Source organism: Oncorhynchus gorbuscha, unplaced genomic scaffold, assembly GCF_021184085.1.
Source record: "Oncorhynchus gorbuscha isolate QuinsamMale2020 ecotype Even-year unplaced genomic scaffold, OgorEven_v1.0 Un_scaffold_750, whole genome shotgun sequence".
In the NCBI taxonomy this organism is placed as follows: domain Eukaryota; kingdom Metazoa; phylum Chordata; class Actinopteri; order Salmoniformes; family Salmonidae; genus Oncorhynchus; species Oncorhynchus gorbuscha.
In genome coordinates, this window is record NW_025745793.1 from 207,544 (window position 1) to 224,348 (window position 16,805).

General features: G+C 41.3%; 1 protein-coding gene across 3 annotated transcripts in view; it reads right to left on the bottom strand.

Moving 5' to 3' along the window:
• The window catches only part of LOC124020032 (protein PRRC2A-like), a 43,492-nt gene extending 34,902 nt beyond the window's left edge, over positions 1 to 8,590 (bottom strand). For 2 of the 3 annotated variants that reach the window (XM_046335457.1, XM_046335455.1), the window contains exons 1-2: positions 8,282 to 8,579; positions 5,101 to 5,252 (exon numbers count right to left, since the gene is read on the bottom strand). In XM_046335457.1, coding sequence (XP_046191413.1) covers positions 5,101 to 5,215 — 115 coding nt within the window. In that variant the 5' untranslated portion in view covers positions 5,216 to 5,252; positions 8,282 to 8,579. Of the gene's footprint in view, positions 1 to 5,100; positions 5,253 to 8,281 lie in introns of all 3 variants that reach the window. The other variant, XM_046335456.1, reaches the window with a different exon arrangement.
• Positions 8,591 to 16,805: the final 8,215 nt, after the last annotated feature.

Here is a 16,805-nt window from a genome sequence, read left to right on the forward strand (position 1 = left end):
ACAAAACATACATGTATTGTGTAACATGAAGTCCTATGAGTGTCATCTGATGAAGATCAAAGGTTAGTGATTAATTTTCTCTATTTCTGCTTTTTGTGACCCCTCTCTTTGGCTGGAAAAAAGGCTGTGCTTTCTGTGACCAAACATGATTGTTTGGTGTGCTTTCGCTGTAAAGACTTTTTGGAATCGGACACTGTGGTGGGATTAACAACAAGTTTATCTTTAAAATGGTGTAAAATACTTGTATGTTTGAGGAATTTTAATTATGAGATTTCTGTTTGAATTTGGCGCCCTGCACTTTCACTGGCTGTTGTCATATCGATCCCGTTAGCGGGATTCAAGCCATAAGAAGATTTTTTTATTTTATTTCACCTTTATTTAACCAGGTAGGCTAGTTGAGAACAAGTTCTCATTTGCAACTGCGACCTGGCCAAGATAAAGCATAGCAGTGTGAACAGACAACAACACAGAGTTACACATGGAGTAAAAAATTAACAAGTCAATAACACAGTAGAGAAAAAAAGAGAGTCTATATACATTGTGTGCAAAAGGCATGAGGAGGTAGGCGAATAATTACAATTTTGCAGATTAACACTGGAGTGATAAATGATCAGATGGTCATGTACAGGTAGAGATATTGGTGTGCAAAAGAGCAGAAAAGTAAATAAATATAAACTGTATGGGGAAGAGGTAGGTAAAATTGGGTGGGCTATTTACCGATAGACTATGTACAGCTGCAGCGATCGGGTAGCTGCTCAGATAGCATATGTTTGAAGTTGGTGAGGGAAATAAAAGTCTCCAAATTCAGCGATTTTTGCAATTCGTTCCAGTCACAGGCAGCAGAGAACTGGAACGAAAGGCGGGCAAATGAGGTGTTGGCTATAGGGATGATCAGTGAGATACACCTGCTGGAGCGCGTGCTACGGGTGGGTGTTGCCATCGTGACCAGTGAACTGAGATAAGGCGGAGCTTTACCTAGTATGGACTTGTAGATGACCTGGAGCCAGTGGGTCTGGCGATGAATATGTAGCGAGGGCCAGCCGACTAGAGCATACAGGTCAGAGTGGTGGGTGGTATAAGGTGCTTTAGTAACAAAATGGATTGCACTGTGATAAACTGCATCCAGTTTGCTGAGTAGAGTGTTGGAAGATATTTTGTAGATGACATCGCCGAAGTCGAGGATCGGTAGGTTTTACTAGGGTAAGTTTGGCGGCGTGAGTGAAGGAGGCTTTGTTGCGGAATAGAAAGCAGACTCTAGATTTGATTTTAGATTAGAGATGTTTGATATGAGTCTGAAAGGAGAGTTTACAGTCTAGCCAGACACCTAGGTACTTGTCCACATATTCTAGTTCGGAACCATCCAGGGTGGTGATGCTAGTCGGGCGTGCGTGTGCAGGCAGCGGACGGTTGAAAAGCATGCATTTGGTTTTACTAGCGTTTAAGAGCAGTTGGAGGTCATGGAAGGAGTGTTGTATGGCATTGAAGCCCGTTTGGAGGTTAGATAGATAGCAAGCACAGTGTCCAAGGACGGGCCGGAAGTATACAGAATGGTGTCGATTGCGTAGAAGTGGATCAGGGAATTGCCCGCAGCAAGAGCAACATCATTGATATATACAGAGAAAAGAGTCGGCCCGAGAATTGAACCCTGTGGCACCCCCATAGAGACTGCCAGAGGACCGGAAAGCATGCCCTCCAATTTGACACACTGAACTCTGTCTGCAAAGTAGTTGGTGAACCAGGCAAGGCAGTCATCAGAAAAACCGTGGCTACCGAGTCTGCCGAATATAAGAATATGGTGATTGACAGAGTCAAAAGCCTTGGCAAGGTTGATGAAGACGGCTGCACAGTACTGTCTTTTATTGATGGCGGTTATGATATCGTTTAGTACTTTGAGCGTGGCTGAGGCGCACCCGTGACCGGCTCTGAAAACAGATTGCACAGCGGAGAAGGTACGGTGGGATTCGAGATGGTCAGTGACCAGTTTGTTGACTTGGCTTTCGAAGACCTTAGATAGGCAGGGCAGGATGGATATAGGTCTGTAACAGTTTGGGTCCAGGGTGTCTCCCCCTTTGAAGAGGGGGATGACTGCGGCAGGTTTCCAATCCTTGGGGATCTCAGACGATATGAAAGAGAGGTTGAACAGGCTGGTAATAGGGGTTGCGACAATGGCGGCGGATAGTTTCAGAAATAGCTGATTTGTACGGGTCCAGGTTTTGCAGCTCTTTCAGAACATCTGCTATCTGGATTTGGGTAAAGGAGAACCTGGAGAGGCTTGGGCAAGTAGCTGCGACGGGGCGGAGCTGTTGGCCGAGGTTGGAGTAGCCAGGAGGAAGGCATGGCCAGCCGTTGAGAAATGCTTGTTGAAGTTTTCGATAATCATGGATTTATCGGTGGTGACCGTGTTACCGAGCCTCAGTGCAGTGGGCAGCTGGGAGGAGGTGCTCTTGTTCTCCATGGACTTCAGTGTCCCAGAACTTAACACAACACTGCATAGAACGGGTTATTTTCTCATACACTGAACAAAAATATTAACACAACATGTAAAGGGTTGGTCCCATGTTTCATGAGCTGAAGGGAAAAAATCCCCTACGTTTTCATTAGCACAAAAAGCTCTCTCAAATTCTGAGTAAAAATGTGTTTATATCCCTGTTAGTGAGCATTTCTCCTTTGCCAGATAATCCATCCACCTTGTCAGGTGTGGCATATCATGAAGCTGATTAACCCATAAGAGTCTAAGCCCCGTCTAAGCCGGGAGACAGGTTCTAAGAAACTACAGTGCATCCGATAAGTATTCAAACCCCTTGACTTTTTCAACATTTTGTGACATTACAGACTTATTATAAAATTGACTAAATACAAAACTTTCCTCAACCTACACACAATAGCTTGTAATGACGAAGCGAAAACTGGCTATTCATTTTTATTATTGAATTAACAATATTTTGAACAGAAATACCTTACATAAGTATTTAGACCTTTTGCTAAGAGACTCGAAAATTGAGCTCATGTGCATCACATTTTCATTGATCATCCTTGAGACTTTTCTACAACTTCATTGGAGTTTACCTGAGGTAAATTCAATTGATTGTACATGATTTGGAAAGACACACCTGTCTAAGTTCCCATAGCTGACAGTGCATGCCAGTGCAAAAACCAAGCCATGAAGTCTAAGTAATTGCCCGTAGAGCTCCGATAAAGGATTTTGTTGGGGCACAGATCTGGGGAATGGTACCAAAAAAATGTTTGCAGCATTGAAGGTCCTAAGAACACAATGGCCTCCATCATTCTTAAAAGGAAGACGTTTTGAACCACCAAGAATCTTCCTCAAGCTGGCCGCCTGGCCAAACTGAGCAATCGGGGGACAAGGGCCTTGGTCAGGGAGGTAACCAAAAACCCAATGGTCACTCTGACAGAGCGCCAGAGTTCCTCTGTGGAGATGGTTGTCCTTCTGGAAGGTTCGCTCATCTCTGCAGCACTCCACCAATCAGGCCTTTATGGTAGAATGGCCAGACGGAGACACTCGTCAGTAAGAGGCACATAACACCCAGCGTGGAGTTTACCAAAAAGGCACCTAAAGGACTAACGGACCATGAGAAACAAGATTCTATTGTCTGATGAATCCAAGATTGAACTCTTTGGCCTGAATGCCAAGCATCCTGTCTGGAGGAAACACGGCACCATCCCTACGGTGAAGTATGGTGGTGGCTGCATCATGCTGTGGCGATGTTTTTCACCGGCAGGGACTGGGAGTGGTCAGGGTTGAGAGAAAGATGAATGGAGCAAAGTACAGAGAGATCCTTAATGAAGTCCTGAGCGCTCTGGAGCTGGTTCTTAGACTGGGGACAAAGGTTCACCTTCTAACAGGACAACGACCCTAAGCACACATTTTGTGACAAGTCTCTGAATGGCATTGTGTGGCCCAGCCAGAGCTGACTTGAACCCAATCAGAGAGACCTGAAAATAGCTGTGCACCAATGATCTGCACCCAACCTGACTTGTAGCATCATACCCAAGAAGTCTTGAGGCTGTAATCACTGCCAAAGGTGCTTCAACAAAGTACCGGGTAAAGGGTATGAATAATTACGTAAATGTGATGTTTAAGTTATTTTATTTATTTTTTAGTTGCAAAAGAAATCTGAAACTGTTTTTGCATTATAGGGTATTGTGTGTAGATTGATGGCGGGGGGGGGGACACTATCTAATCCATTTTAGAATGAGGCTGGAAGGTAACAAAATATGAAAAAAGTAATGGGGTCTGAATGTTTTTTCAAGGTCATACCAAGGATCATTTTGCTATTTGATTTAGAATTTTAAGACCCGTTGAAGTAACAAAAATATATATATAACAATTATTTGACAAAAAAAAATGTTTTGGGGCCCACCTGCTATTAGCCCACACAAATCAAGTGAACAACAGATTCACTACATGGAACAACAGATCACAAAAGTCCCAAAACAAATCAAAAGGAAGTTTGTTTTGAAGTGTCTGTCATATGAGAGATCAGGAAACTTTGTTTGTTGTTTAACCCCTTATTTTTTGGCACTAAACTGTCTCCATATATACTGCCATACAATTTTTAATAGGCGAATGTGGAGGAAAGTTTGATTTCAGAGGGGGCGTGGACATCGACCTTGGGGTTAAACAGCATGATCATTACACGGGTGTGCTGGGGACAATAAAATGCCACTCTTAAATGTGCAGTTGTCACACAACACAATGCCACACGTCTCAAGAATCTGTTTTCTTTTAAATCAATAACCGAGTTTAAGTGATCAAAGGGGGAAAAAATAATGTAGGCATTCATATGTAATGGGGACACAATAACTCCAATTATTGTGAAGGATGTATTTGGTGCAATGTGCAAAAAAAAGTGGACTAGGTGTGCATGCACAACCAAGTCGGCCCATAGATCTTATATTGACAAAATTAGTGCATAATATTATAACTTGTATCAACAAGAACAATCAAACTATGATCAGAACACGACGGTCCGATCGGGACACCTCCCATCAGCACCTGACATTGTTCGACTTTTAAAAAGGGAGGCTTTGCACTATCCACACACAGAAAACTTGGACAACGGAAACGAGAATACTCACCAACAGGCTTTTGTGCTTCAAGGCTCTTTCCTTTGTAGGTATCAAACAGGTTGAGAGACGCATACTTGGATTTGCCATCCTTCCCCTTTGCAGTTTGCCCAGAGCGCTCTGACATTGCGCTGTCCGCTCATTGAGTATGGTGAGCCCTGAGACTGGGAGAGAGAGAAAGAAATGGAGACATTTGATGCAGCACTGTACGTGAAGGTAAATGTGGTGTTGAGTTCACGCAGGTATCTAAACAAAACACGTCCAGATATCCAGTCTTTGGTTTGCAGTGTGTGCGTGACAAAGTTTGTAGTGTGGACAGAGAGGGAGAAGACCGTGCTCAGGACAGGTCAGTAGCATTACAGAGACCTGTGTGTGTGAGCAGAGCTAGTACATTGCCATAAACATGTCAACACAGGAAATACTGTACCGAGAGAATAATACAATCCATGGCACAGTTGCCATGGTGATGCATTATAAATGATGTTCAGTTCTACTAGGTTTGCCTTGAGAGGGGTTGCCTCCATGGCAACACAAGGGTTGAGCCAATTTTACTGCTCACCAATTACAATCCACTGGGTTGACATCTGTCCAATTCAAAGATTTGGTGACAGCTAGAGGTGTTATGCGTATGTATACTGAACAAAAATATATAACACTCAAAACTTTCAAAGATTTTACTGAGTTCATAGAAGGAAATCAGTCAATTGAAATAAATAAATTAGGCCCTAATCTACAGATTTTTCAAGAGGAGCAGTCATGGGTGGGCAAGGGGGGGCATAGGCCCACCCACTGAGGAGCCAGGCCCAGCCTATCAGAATAAAAAATAAAATAAAAAAAATTTAAATCACACAAAATGGCTTTATTACAGACAGAAATATTCCTCAGCACCCCCCCACCCACTTCTCAGATGATCCCGCAGGTGAAGTAGACAGATGTGGAGGTCCAAGGCTGGCATGAATACACATGGTCTGCAGTTGTGAGGCTGGTTGGACATAACATAATTTTAGATAATTTTGTATTGAGGCAACTTATGGTAGAGAAATTAACAAATTATCTGGCAACAGCTCTGGTGGGCATTCCTGCAGTCGGCATGCAATTGGCATGCTCCCTCAAAACTTGAGACATCTGTGGCATTGTGTTGTGTCACAAAGCTGCAAATTTTTGAGAGGCCTTATATTGTCCCCAGCACAAGGTGTCCCTGGGTTAAGATCATACCGTTTAATCAGTTTCTTGATATGCCACATCTGTCAGGTGGATTCATTATCTTGGCAAAGGAGAAATACTCACTAACATGGATGTAAACAACTTTGTGCACACAATTAGAGAGAGATGTAACATTTCTGCGGTATTTTATTTTACCTCATTAAAACATGGGACCAACACCTTACATGTTGCGATTGATTATATTTTAGTTTGGTACAAACCCTGTCAAACATTTACAAAAACAATCTCAGTCTTGTAGGCAGTGCCATCTTGTTAGAGGTAAATGTTGCCCTCAATGTCATTTAACAAGATGTAGATAAATTGGAAGATGCACAATGAGTTGAGGAAATCAAATATATGCTTATCGGAGGTCCTCTGTAGCTCAGGTGGTAGAGCATGGTATTTGCAATGCCATGATAGTTATGTGTTCTTTCATAGTTGATGTCTTCACTAGTATTCTAGTAAAATAAAATGTAAAACCCCTGGAATGAGTAAGTGTATCCAAACTTTTGTGTGTGTGAGATATATATACATATATATACACACACACACACATAATATATATATAGTGATCCTGACCATTTTCTGGCAAGATTGTCAGAGCTCAACATTTCAGTAACATTTTCTGGCAAGATTGAAATAAACAGTAACTGTTTATGCTGTAACTGAAATGTTGAGCTCTGACAATCTTGCCAGAAAATGGGCAACATGACTATACTGTGATTTCATGTAGTTATATCAAGAGAGAAGGAGCAGTGACAAGCCTTGACACAGTTATGGTCCATGGCAAGTACACAGCATAAACAGTGTCATGTTAGATGGCTATTCAATAGTGCACTGCAAACCACAAGAGCAATTGACAAGATAACTTGACACATTTAAAGACTGCAACAATAAAGACAGGAAGGCACCCATCAATAACTATGCCAGATGATGAATCAAGAATGTTTTCAATGCACGATTGTAATTTAGTGAAGATTGCCTTAATGATTTAAATATACTTGAAAGTCATACTATTGTCTCAAAAACTACCAAATAGCAGTGAACCTCGTGTGCCTCAATAGCCCAATGAGATTAGAAAATTAGGTCGTGGGATGGCCGGCAAATTGCATGTTGTGCGGGGATTAACTGGGCAGCTATGGAAGCCATCGCTACAATACACCAGGAAAGGGCCTTTAACACATAAAGGAGTTCAGGACCAGCCACAGCCTGTCATCATCAGCATCATAACCGCTAACACAGTACACTCAACGGCAATGGTCAAACAAACACACATCCCAAGAATACGCTTTAACAAAAACGGTTGTTAGCACATATAATTCACTGTAGCCAACGTTAGCTCAGTGAACAGCTAGCTAGGTAGTTAATGCGGCCTCCATATTCACGTTGGAGGGGGGCTGCGATGTTTCGTAATGCATATCCAGTTGGTGAAATTAATTTAGTTGCATTCCTCGTTGAATCAGTGGATACGTCAATCATAACTCACATTTAATGCGATAATAAGGATCGTATAAAGCCCAAACACTAGGCACTAGGCGATTTGGCAAATTATTTCATTAAGATAAAACAAAATGGCGGTGCGGGTAGGCCCATCTTTAGAACAAACCGGTGAGCAATTTATCTGGCCAGTTAGCTAACGTTACTTGCGTTGACGACACGAACATTGAACATTCACCCACGTTGTGAAAACACAATTGGCTGTTGTGTAACCAGATGATTGTATAACTATCGAATCGAAAATAGTAACCTAGCCATCTCCAATATATCTTCCTACAACTCGTCCTGTTAAGAACCAAACCAGACAGCCATTAAGCAGATTGTTAAACAACACTATTCTCGCTAGCGAGTGACTGTTAGCCGACGCTAACATTAGCAAGCTAACTAAGGTTACCTCATTAGCAAACATCTATTCCGGTTGCCATCGTTACATATCCACTATAATATAACTAGCTTTTTTTTACATCAGGAAATACAATATGTAGCTACTAACCTGGTCTTGTCCCGACTTGTCTCGAGGTTGTACGGCAGAATAATGTAATCACGTTAGCTTACTACACTAGCTTATTGCTCACGCTGGTGCTATAAAGTAACGTTTACCCTAGCTTGCTCGCTGAAACTACAAATGTATTTATATTATAAAACCAGAGAGGGGATACTGTAGATTGACGTGTGTAAAGCGGCTTACTTGTACTCCTTTTTCTTTTTCCACAAAACAAAATAAAAATATTACAGGAGAACTTGATCCGTCACTACAAGAGCCGTCAACGGCTACTACAGACCGTAGTGCAGAGGGGGGCGGAGGGCACGCAAAGAGGGCGGGGTCAGATTAAAATAATGAGTTCCGAATCCGCATTTTGGCCTATCACATCTAAAATGTTGGATTATTTTCAATTTGCATGGATTTAAATCACGCCCTGTACCCTACATTGTCATGTCGTGGAAACATTTACGTAATGTATTTGTAGCAGTTCATCCAGTGAACAGTCTACTGTTGCCGCGTTCAAAACAACTGGGAACTCGGGAAAAATGTGGTCAGACGAGGGAAACTAATTTTGAATGGTCATCCCAACTCGAATTTCCAACTGGGGATCTCGGACCACTTTCGAGAACTTCGACTGTCGTACTTGAAGATCACTGATTTAACCTCATATTTTTCCTGAGTCCCCAGTTGTTTTGAACGCACTGTTTATCGTGTCACACTTGTCTGGCTGCTATTTATGAACACTAAAACAATAATAATAATAATATAAATAAATAATATGCCATTTAGCAGACGCTTTTATCCAAAGCGATTTACAATCATGTGTGCATACATTCTACGTATGGGTGGTCCCAGGTATTGAACCCACTACCCTGACGTTACAAGTGCAATGCTCTACCAACTGAGCTACAGAAGGGGCAAACAAAATCAACTGTGTGTTTTTCATTCTCACTATAATGCAATTCAATAGTTTATGGTTTATCCCTCTTAATCATCTCTCATGCATGACCATATAATTAAAGGAGAAGTTCACCCATGTTTACATGTTCAATCTTTCTGTGCTTGTAGCTGATCACCCAAACAGTTTTTAAATACTTTGTTTCATTACAGAAAAAAATGGTTGTCACATTGCCATTGATTACAATGCATTATGAAAATGTGTCTAAAACATGTTAGAATACGCTCCAAAACACTCCAAACCTATTGTTGATTGATGTGTTGTGAGTTGGCTTTGAGTGTTTTGTAGCGGTTTTTAACATGTTTTTTAGACCAGAAGTTCAACCTGTTAAACTCTGAGCGGAGTTTAAGTGGTACCCACTCTGTCAATTTTGGTCAGAGGCCGTAAATCACCAGCTATGGTTAGTGGTGTAAAGTAATAGTAAAAATACATTAAAGTACTGCTTAAATCGTTTTTTTTATCTGTACTTCTTTTACTTTTTACTCCACTACATTCCTAAAGAAAATCATGTACTTTTTACTTCATACATTTTCCTTGACACTCAAAAGTTCTCGTTGCATTTTGAATGCTTAGCAGGCGCGAAAATTATCCAATTCACACACCTATCAAGATAACATCCCTGGTCATCCCTACTGCCTCTGATCTGTCGGATTCACTAAACATAAATGCTTCGTTTGTAAATTATGTCAGTGTTGTAGTGTGCCCTTGGCTATCAGCAAATTAAAACAAACACAAGAAAATCATGCTGTCTGGTTTGCTTAATATAAGGAAAGTGAAATGATTCATACTTTTACTTTTGATACTTAAGTATATTTTAGCAATTACATTTACGTTTGATACTTAAGTATGTACATTTACGTTTGATACTTAAGTATGTATTTTACTTGGTGGCTTTCACTTATACTTGAGTCATTTTCTATTAAAGGTATCTTTACTAATGTATGACAATTGAGTACTTTTTCCACCAGTGACAATGGTCATGTTCAATTTAGATCAAGTCACCAAAAGTGTACACATTTTGTATGCATCGAAAGGGTACACCCTGGTGGTCATCGTAATGCAACACATTTCTTTTCCATCCACATTTAATGTGTCATTACCTCAAATTTGTCCTCCATATGCGTCATTCATTTATTTCACTTGTTTCCAGTAGGAAAATACATTGTAAAAGAAGTTTGAAGTTTCTTTACCTGTCTGTGTGTTATAATTTATTTTTGAAAGCCCCGGTCACTAGTGTCATTTTAAAATGTAAAGCTTAAAAATCAGTTCAGCCATTTTCACAGTGAGGTACTATATGAGGTCCAGGGTGTCTAGGATGATGGTGTTGATGTGAGCCATGACCAGATTTTCAAAGCATTTCATGGCTACAAATCAAATCAAATGTATTTATATAGCCCTTTGTACATCAGCTGATATCTCAAAGTGCTGTACAAAAAACCCAGCCTAAAACCCCAAACAGAAAGCAATGCAGGTGTAGAAGCACAGTGGATAGGAAAAACTCCCTAGAAAGGCCAAAACCTAGGAAGAAACCTAGAGAGGAACCAGGTTATGAGGGGTGGCCGGGCGGAGATTATAACAGAACATGGCCAAGATGTTCAAATGTTCATAAATGCCCAGCATGGCTACAGAAATTAGTACTATGGGGCGATAGTCATTCAGACAGGTTACCTTGGCTTTCTTGGGCACAGGGACTATAGTGGCCTGCTTGAAACCTGTACGTATTACAGAGAGAGGTTGAGAGGTTGAAAATGAAGACACCTGCCAGCTGGTCAGCTCATGCTCTGAGTACGCATGTAATCTGTGAGAGCTTGCCAGCCTTGCCACATCCAACGAGTGTCAGAGCCGGTGTAGTAGTCCTGTATTGACGTTTTGCCTGTTTGATGGCTCGTCGGAGGTCATAGTGGGATTTCATATAAGTGTCCGGATTAGTGTCCTGCTCCTTAAAAGCGTCAGCTTTTGTGCTCAGTGCGGCTGTTGCCTGTAATCCATGGCTTCTGGTTGGGATATGTACGTACGGTCACTGTGGGGACGATGTTGTCGATGCACTTATTAATGAAGCTAGTGACTGATGTAGTAAACTCCTCAATGTTATCGGATGAATCCCAGATTATATTCCAGTCTGTGCTAGCGAAACAGTCATGTAGCTTTGTGTCATGACTTTACTTTCATTAATCTGATGACTGTTATTTATTTAATCCACTAACTATGTTTAATTTTTACCCAATTAAATTAATCATGTAACAATTAACTCATTAGGATTTGGGGAAACACAGAAGAGGTTGTTTAAAGAGTTACCATCCCCCGAATTAAACTCTATAAGGTCTTTACCTATTACATCGATAAACAGTAATCTTATTAATCATTTTATGAACAATCGTAATCTTCTTGGATCTGCAAAAACTCCAGCCTTGCTCATGATTCAGTACTACACAAATGAATCAGCTGTACCAGTGATTGTCTGAGAGGGGAGTTTGTCGCCTTGATTGCCAGGATTTAGACCACTTTAGACGTGGGCTGCAGCTCCCCGTCTTTCCTGGTCTAAAGAAAGATGAGTTTATTTCTTCACCTCGTGTTGAGGTTCAACGTTCCTACCATTTCAAACATGTAGCTACCACTCCACACTTTTCTGGTCTAAAGGTTGATTTCTCTTCCAAGCCTTTATGCACTCTTGGTCAAAAGGGTGTTCCGTCATGCTGACAAACTCTCTGACCTAGCTCCGGGGTGGGGCTAGTTACTGTGCAAAGTATTATCAAAAACAATTATTTTATTAGAAAAGTAAAATCACATTCATATCTTAACAAAAATACTTTTGTCATGTTCATATTATATGCACAAAATATTGGATGAAAACTTGACAGATAAAGGGGATATACTTTTCAAGTTACAATATTTCCGTTATATAGTTTTTAATAACATCACAAAATGAAAACCAATATTACATTTGTTTTCCATAGTTCCCCACTGACCAATCCCCACATTGTTACGTTAGAAATATTGTTTCCTGTATTCACTTTTTGGACGTTAGAGTTTTGGTGGAAACAAGTCTGTGAAACAAAGGCACATTCCTCTCACCAATACTGGAGATTAGAGAGAGAGTCCTCTCCTGCTTAATTTATGACCGGGTGTGGAGGTGTCAAAGCCCACACAACAGTTCCCTCCTTTGCGGGTGAGAGATGGTCTGGTTATTGTCAGCCACTGTCAAGCTGATCTGACCCATTTTGATCCTCACAGGACAATCATGACATTAGCATCAGATCCACTTCATCGGACCACATCCAAATTGAGCGCGTCACTGGAACTTCCTGTTTAAGTTTTTGCTTGTAAGTAGGAATCAGAAGGATATGGTCAGATTTGCCAAAGGGAGGATGAGGGAGATCTTTGTATGCGTTTCTGCATTTGGAGGACAGGTGATCTAGAGCTTTGTTGCTTCTAGTTGCAAGGGTGACATGCTAGTAAAAAAAGATGTAAAACGGATTTCAGTTTCTCTTCATTCAAATCACCAGCCACGAGAAGCACCACCTCTGGATGTGCATTTTCTTGTTTGCTTACAGCCCTATACAGCTTGTTGAGTGCGGTCTTAGTGCCAGCATCGGTTTGTGGTGGTAAACAGACAGCTTCGAAAATTAGATATTCTAACTCAGGCGTGAAAAAACTTGAAACTTCCTTAAGATTAGAGATTGTGCACCAGCTGTTAACAAAGAGACACATCCCACCTCCTCTCAAGGAAAAGCCAGTGAGGTGTATATTATCCATGTCCTTGTTAAGCCACGATTCCGAGAAACACAGGATATTAAATGTAAATATTACAGTACTTCGGGTCCCATTGATAGGATAGTTTTGAACGGAGCTCGTCCAGTTTGTTCTGTAGTGATTGTACATTCGCCAACAAAACAGAGGGTAATGATGGTCTTGATGCTTGCTGATGTAGTCTTCATCCATATCGAGGTTAGTGATCATGGTTCTGATGTCCAGAAGTTTTCGTTCATAGGAAATGATGGCGGAGACATTATGTACAAAAAAAGTTAAGATCAGCGTAAAAAAAAACACACAAAATAGCAAAATTGGTCAGGAGACAGTAAGATGGCAGCAATTCACTGCAGCCAGCATCATTTTGTTTTTTGTCTAGATACATTTTTGCCATGTTTATTCTATTAGACACCTTAATGCATACTTTTAAATGATATTATGTGAGCTAAACATTAAAAAATAAATAAAGAAACACTTTCCTTAAGGTATAATGTTAAGAGATTACTAATGCTACTCTCCCCACTACAACAAAAGATACTTGAAAACTTCTTCAGGCTAGGGTCTTTTTTTCTGAATTTCCGCCGGACTGATGTGCCCAAAGTAAACTGCCTGTTACTCAGGCCCAGAAGCCGGGAGAGGCATATAATTGGCACCGTTAGATAGAAAACACTTTGAAGTTTGTAGAAATGTATGAGACTGTAACACAATTGACATGGTAGGAAAAAATCCAAAGAAAAACCATCCAGAAAAAAACAGAAAAATTGAGAGCCCATGCTCTTGCAATGGAAAGCATAGGGGCATATGCAATTCCAGCTCCCAGATTGCAATTCCTTTGGCTTCCAATAGATGTCAACAGTCTTTGTTCAAGGTTTCAGGCTTGTAACTTGAATAATGAAGATGAAATATGAGTTTTAGTAGACAACACCAGTTTGGAAATCCCTGTTTCAGCACGCAACGAAGAAGACGCACACTTGCTAATTTTGCTTTCCTATTGAAGAGACTTCTTTCCGTATGAAATATTATAGTTTAATTACATTTTAGGGTACCTGCGGAATAGATAGAAATGTATTTTGACTTGTTGAACCAAAGTGTAGGTGTAGTTTTTCGGATTCCTTTCTCTGCATGTTGAACGGGTGGATTACTCAAATCGATGGCGCCAACTAAATGGACTTTTTGGGATATAAAGAAGGATTATATCTAACGAAATGACACTACATGTTGTAGCTGGGTCTCTTTGAATTGCAAATCAGAGGACGATTTTCAAAAAGTATGTGAATATTTCATCGCTATTTGTGATTTTATGAAGCCTGTACCGGTGGAAAAAATATGTTGATGTAGGGCGCCTTCCTCAAACAATTGCATGGCATGCTTTCGCTGTAAAGCCTATTGTAAATCGAACAGTGCAGTTAGATTAACAAGAATTGAAGCTTTTAACTGATATAAGACACATGTATGTACCTAAATGTTTAATATCCATACTTTTTATGATTATTTATTTGAATTGCGCGCCCTCCAATTTCACTGGAAGTTGTCGACAGGTGTCCCTCTGGCGGGACGCCTAGCTGTTAAGTACATGTAATTTTGTCCTTGAAACATTTAATTGAAATACTGTAGAATTCCATTAATTATTTTGGAGGACTAAGGACTCATTCATAAGGTGGAATCCTATTACACCGTCTCCGATGTTCGTCGTGTGTGGCAGGGCTTGCAGACGATAACAGATTACAAAGAGAAGCCCAGCCGTGAGATGCACAGTGATGCAGAACTCCCAAACAAGTAAAATGCCTTTTATGCTTGCTTCCAGGAATACAACACTGAGTCTGCGTGAAAGCCCATGTGGTTCTGGATGACTCTATGATTTCTCTCTCCGTGGCCGATGTGAGTAAAACCTTTACACAGATTAACACTCGCAAGGCCACCGGGCCAGACGGAATACCAGGGTGCGTTCTCAAAGCATGCGCAGACCAGCTTGCAAGTGTCTTTACGGACATTTCCGATCTCTCCTTGTCCCAGTCTGTAATCCCAACATGTATCATTATGACCACCATTGTCCCTGTTCCCAAGAACTCCAAGGTAACCTGCTTAAATGACTATAACCCTGTAGCACTCACATCTGTAATTATGAAGTGCTTTGAAAGTCATCATCCCAGACACCCTGGACTCAATTTGAATACCGCCCCAACAGATCCACAGATGATGCAATCTCAATTGCACTTCACAGTGCCCTCTCCCATCTGTACAAAGGGGAAATAACAATGTGACCCTGGGACTGAACACCTCCCTCTGCAACTGGATCATAGACTTGCTGATGGGTCAGTCCCAGGTGGTGAGGGTAGGCAACAACACCAGCTCCACGCTGATAATCAACACGGGGGCCCCTCAGGGGTGTGTGCTTAGTTCCCTCCTGTAGTCCCTGTTCACCCATGACTGCTTGGCCATGCACGACTCCAACACCACCATCAAGTTTGCTGACACGATGGCAATAAGACCAAAGAGCTGATCTTGAACTACAGGAGAAAAAGAGGAGAGCGTGCCCCCATCCACATCGACAGGGCTGTGGTGGAGCGGGTCAAGAGCGTCAAGTTTCTTGGGTCTTAACATGGTTCACACACATCTGCACAGTCATGAAGAGGGCACGATGATGCCTCGTCCCCCACAGGAGGCTGAAAAGATTGGTCATGGGCCCTCGTTTCCTCAACATATTATACAGCTACACACGAAAGCATCTTGACTGGCTGCATCACTGCTTGGTAAGCCAAATGCACCTCCCTCAACTGCAAAGAGCTGTGGGACAGGCTATTACATCACTGGAGCCAATATCCATGCCATCCAGGACCACTATTTATTTATTTATTTTACCTCTCTCTTAAGAACAACTTCTTATTTTCAATGATGGCCTAGCAACAGTGGGTTAACTGCCTGCTCAGGGGCAGAACAACAGATTTGTACCTTGTCAGCTCAGGGGTTTGAACTTGCAACCTTCCGGTTACCAGTCCAACACTCTAACCACTAGGCTATCCTGCCATCCAGAGGAAGGTCAGAGGAAGGCCAAATGTCAAAACACTCCAGGCACCGAAACCATAGACAGTTCACTCTGCTACTGTTCAGCAAATAGCACCGGAGCATCAGCTTTCGGACCAACAGGCTGCGAGACACCTTCTACCCCCAAGCCATATAACTGCTAAATAGAAATACATCTGCAAAGTAGTTCATTAAATGGTTACCCGGACTATCTGCACTGACCCTATCTTGCATTGACTCTATGCGTGCTCACAAGACTATACAGTATATACACATTATATACACACACACTACACTGACACTCTCACACACATTCACATACAGTCTTGTACCGCTAACCTTGTGGGGACACACAATTCAGTCCCATTCAAAATCCTATTTTTCCTAACCCCTAACCCTAACTCGTACTCTTACCCTAACCTTAAGCCAAAAACATAATCTGACCCCTAACCCTAGCTCCTAACCCTAACCCTTAATGTAATTCTAACCCTAACACTAATTTCCTCTGTTGGTCAAATTTAGTTTGTTTACTATTCTCAAGTCAAATAAAATCTAATTCTATTAGTCACATGCCCCGAATACAACAGGTGTAGACCTTACATTGAAATGCTTACTGACAAGCCCCTAACCAACAATGCAGTTTAAAACACATGAATATGAATAAGAATAAGAAATCAAAATAAAAAGTAATTAAAGAGCAGCAGTAAAATAACAATAGCAAGACTATATACAGGGGATTCCGGTACAGAGTCAATGTGCGGGGGCACCGGTTAGTCAAGGTAATTGAGGTAATATGTACATTTTGGT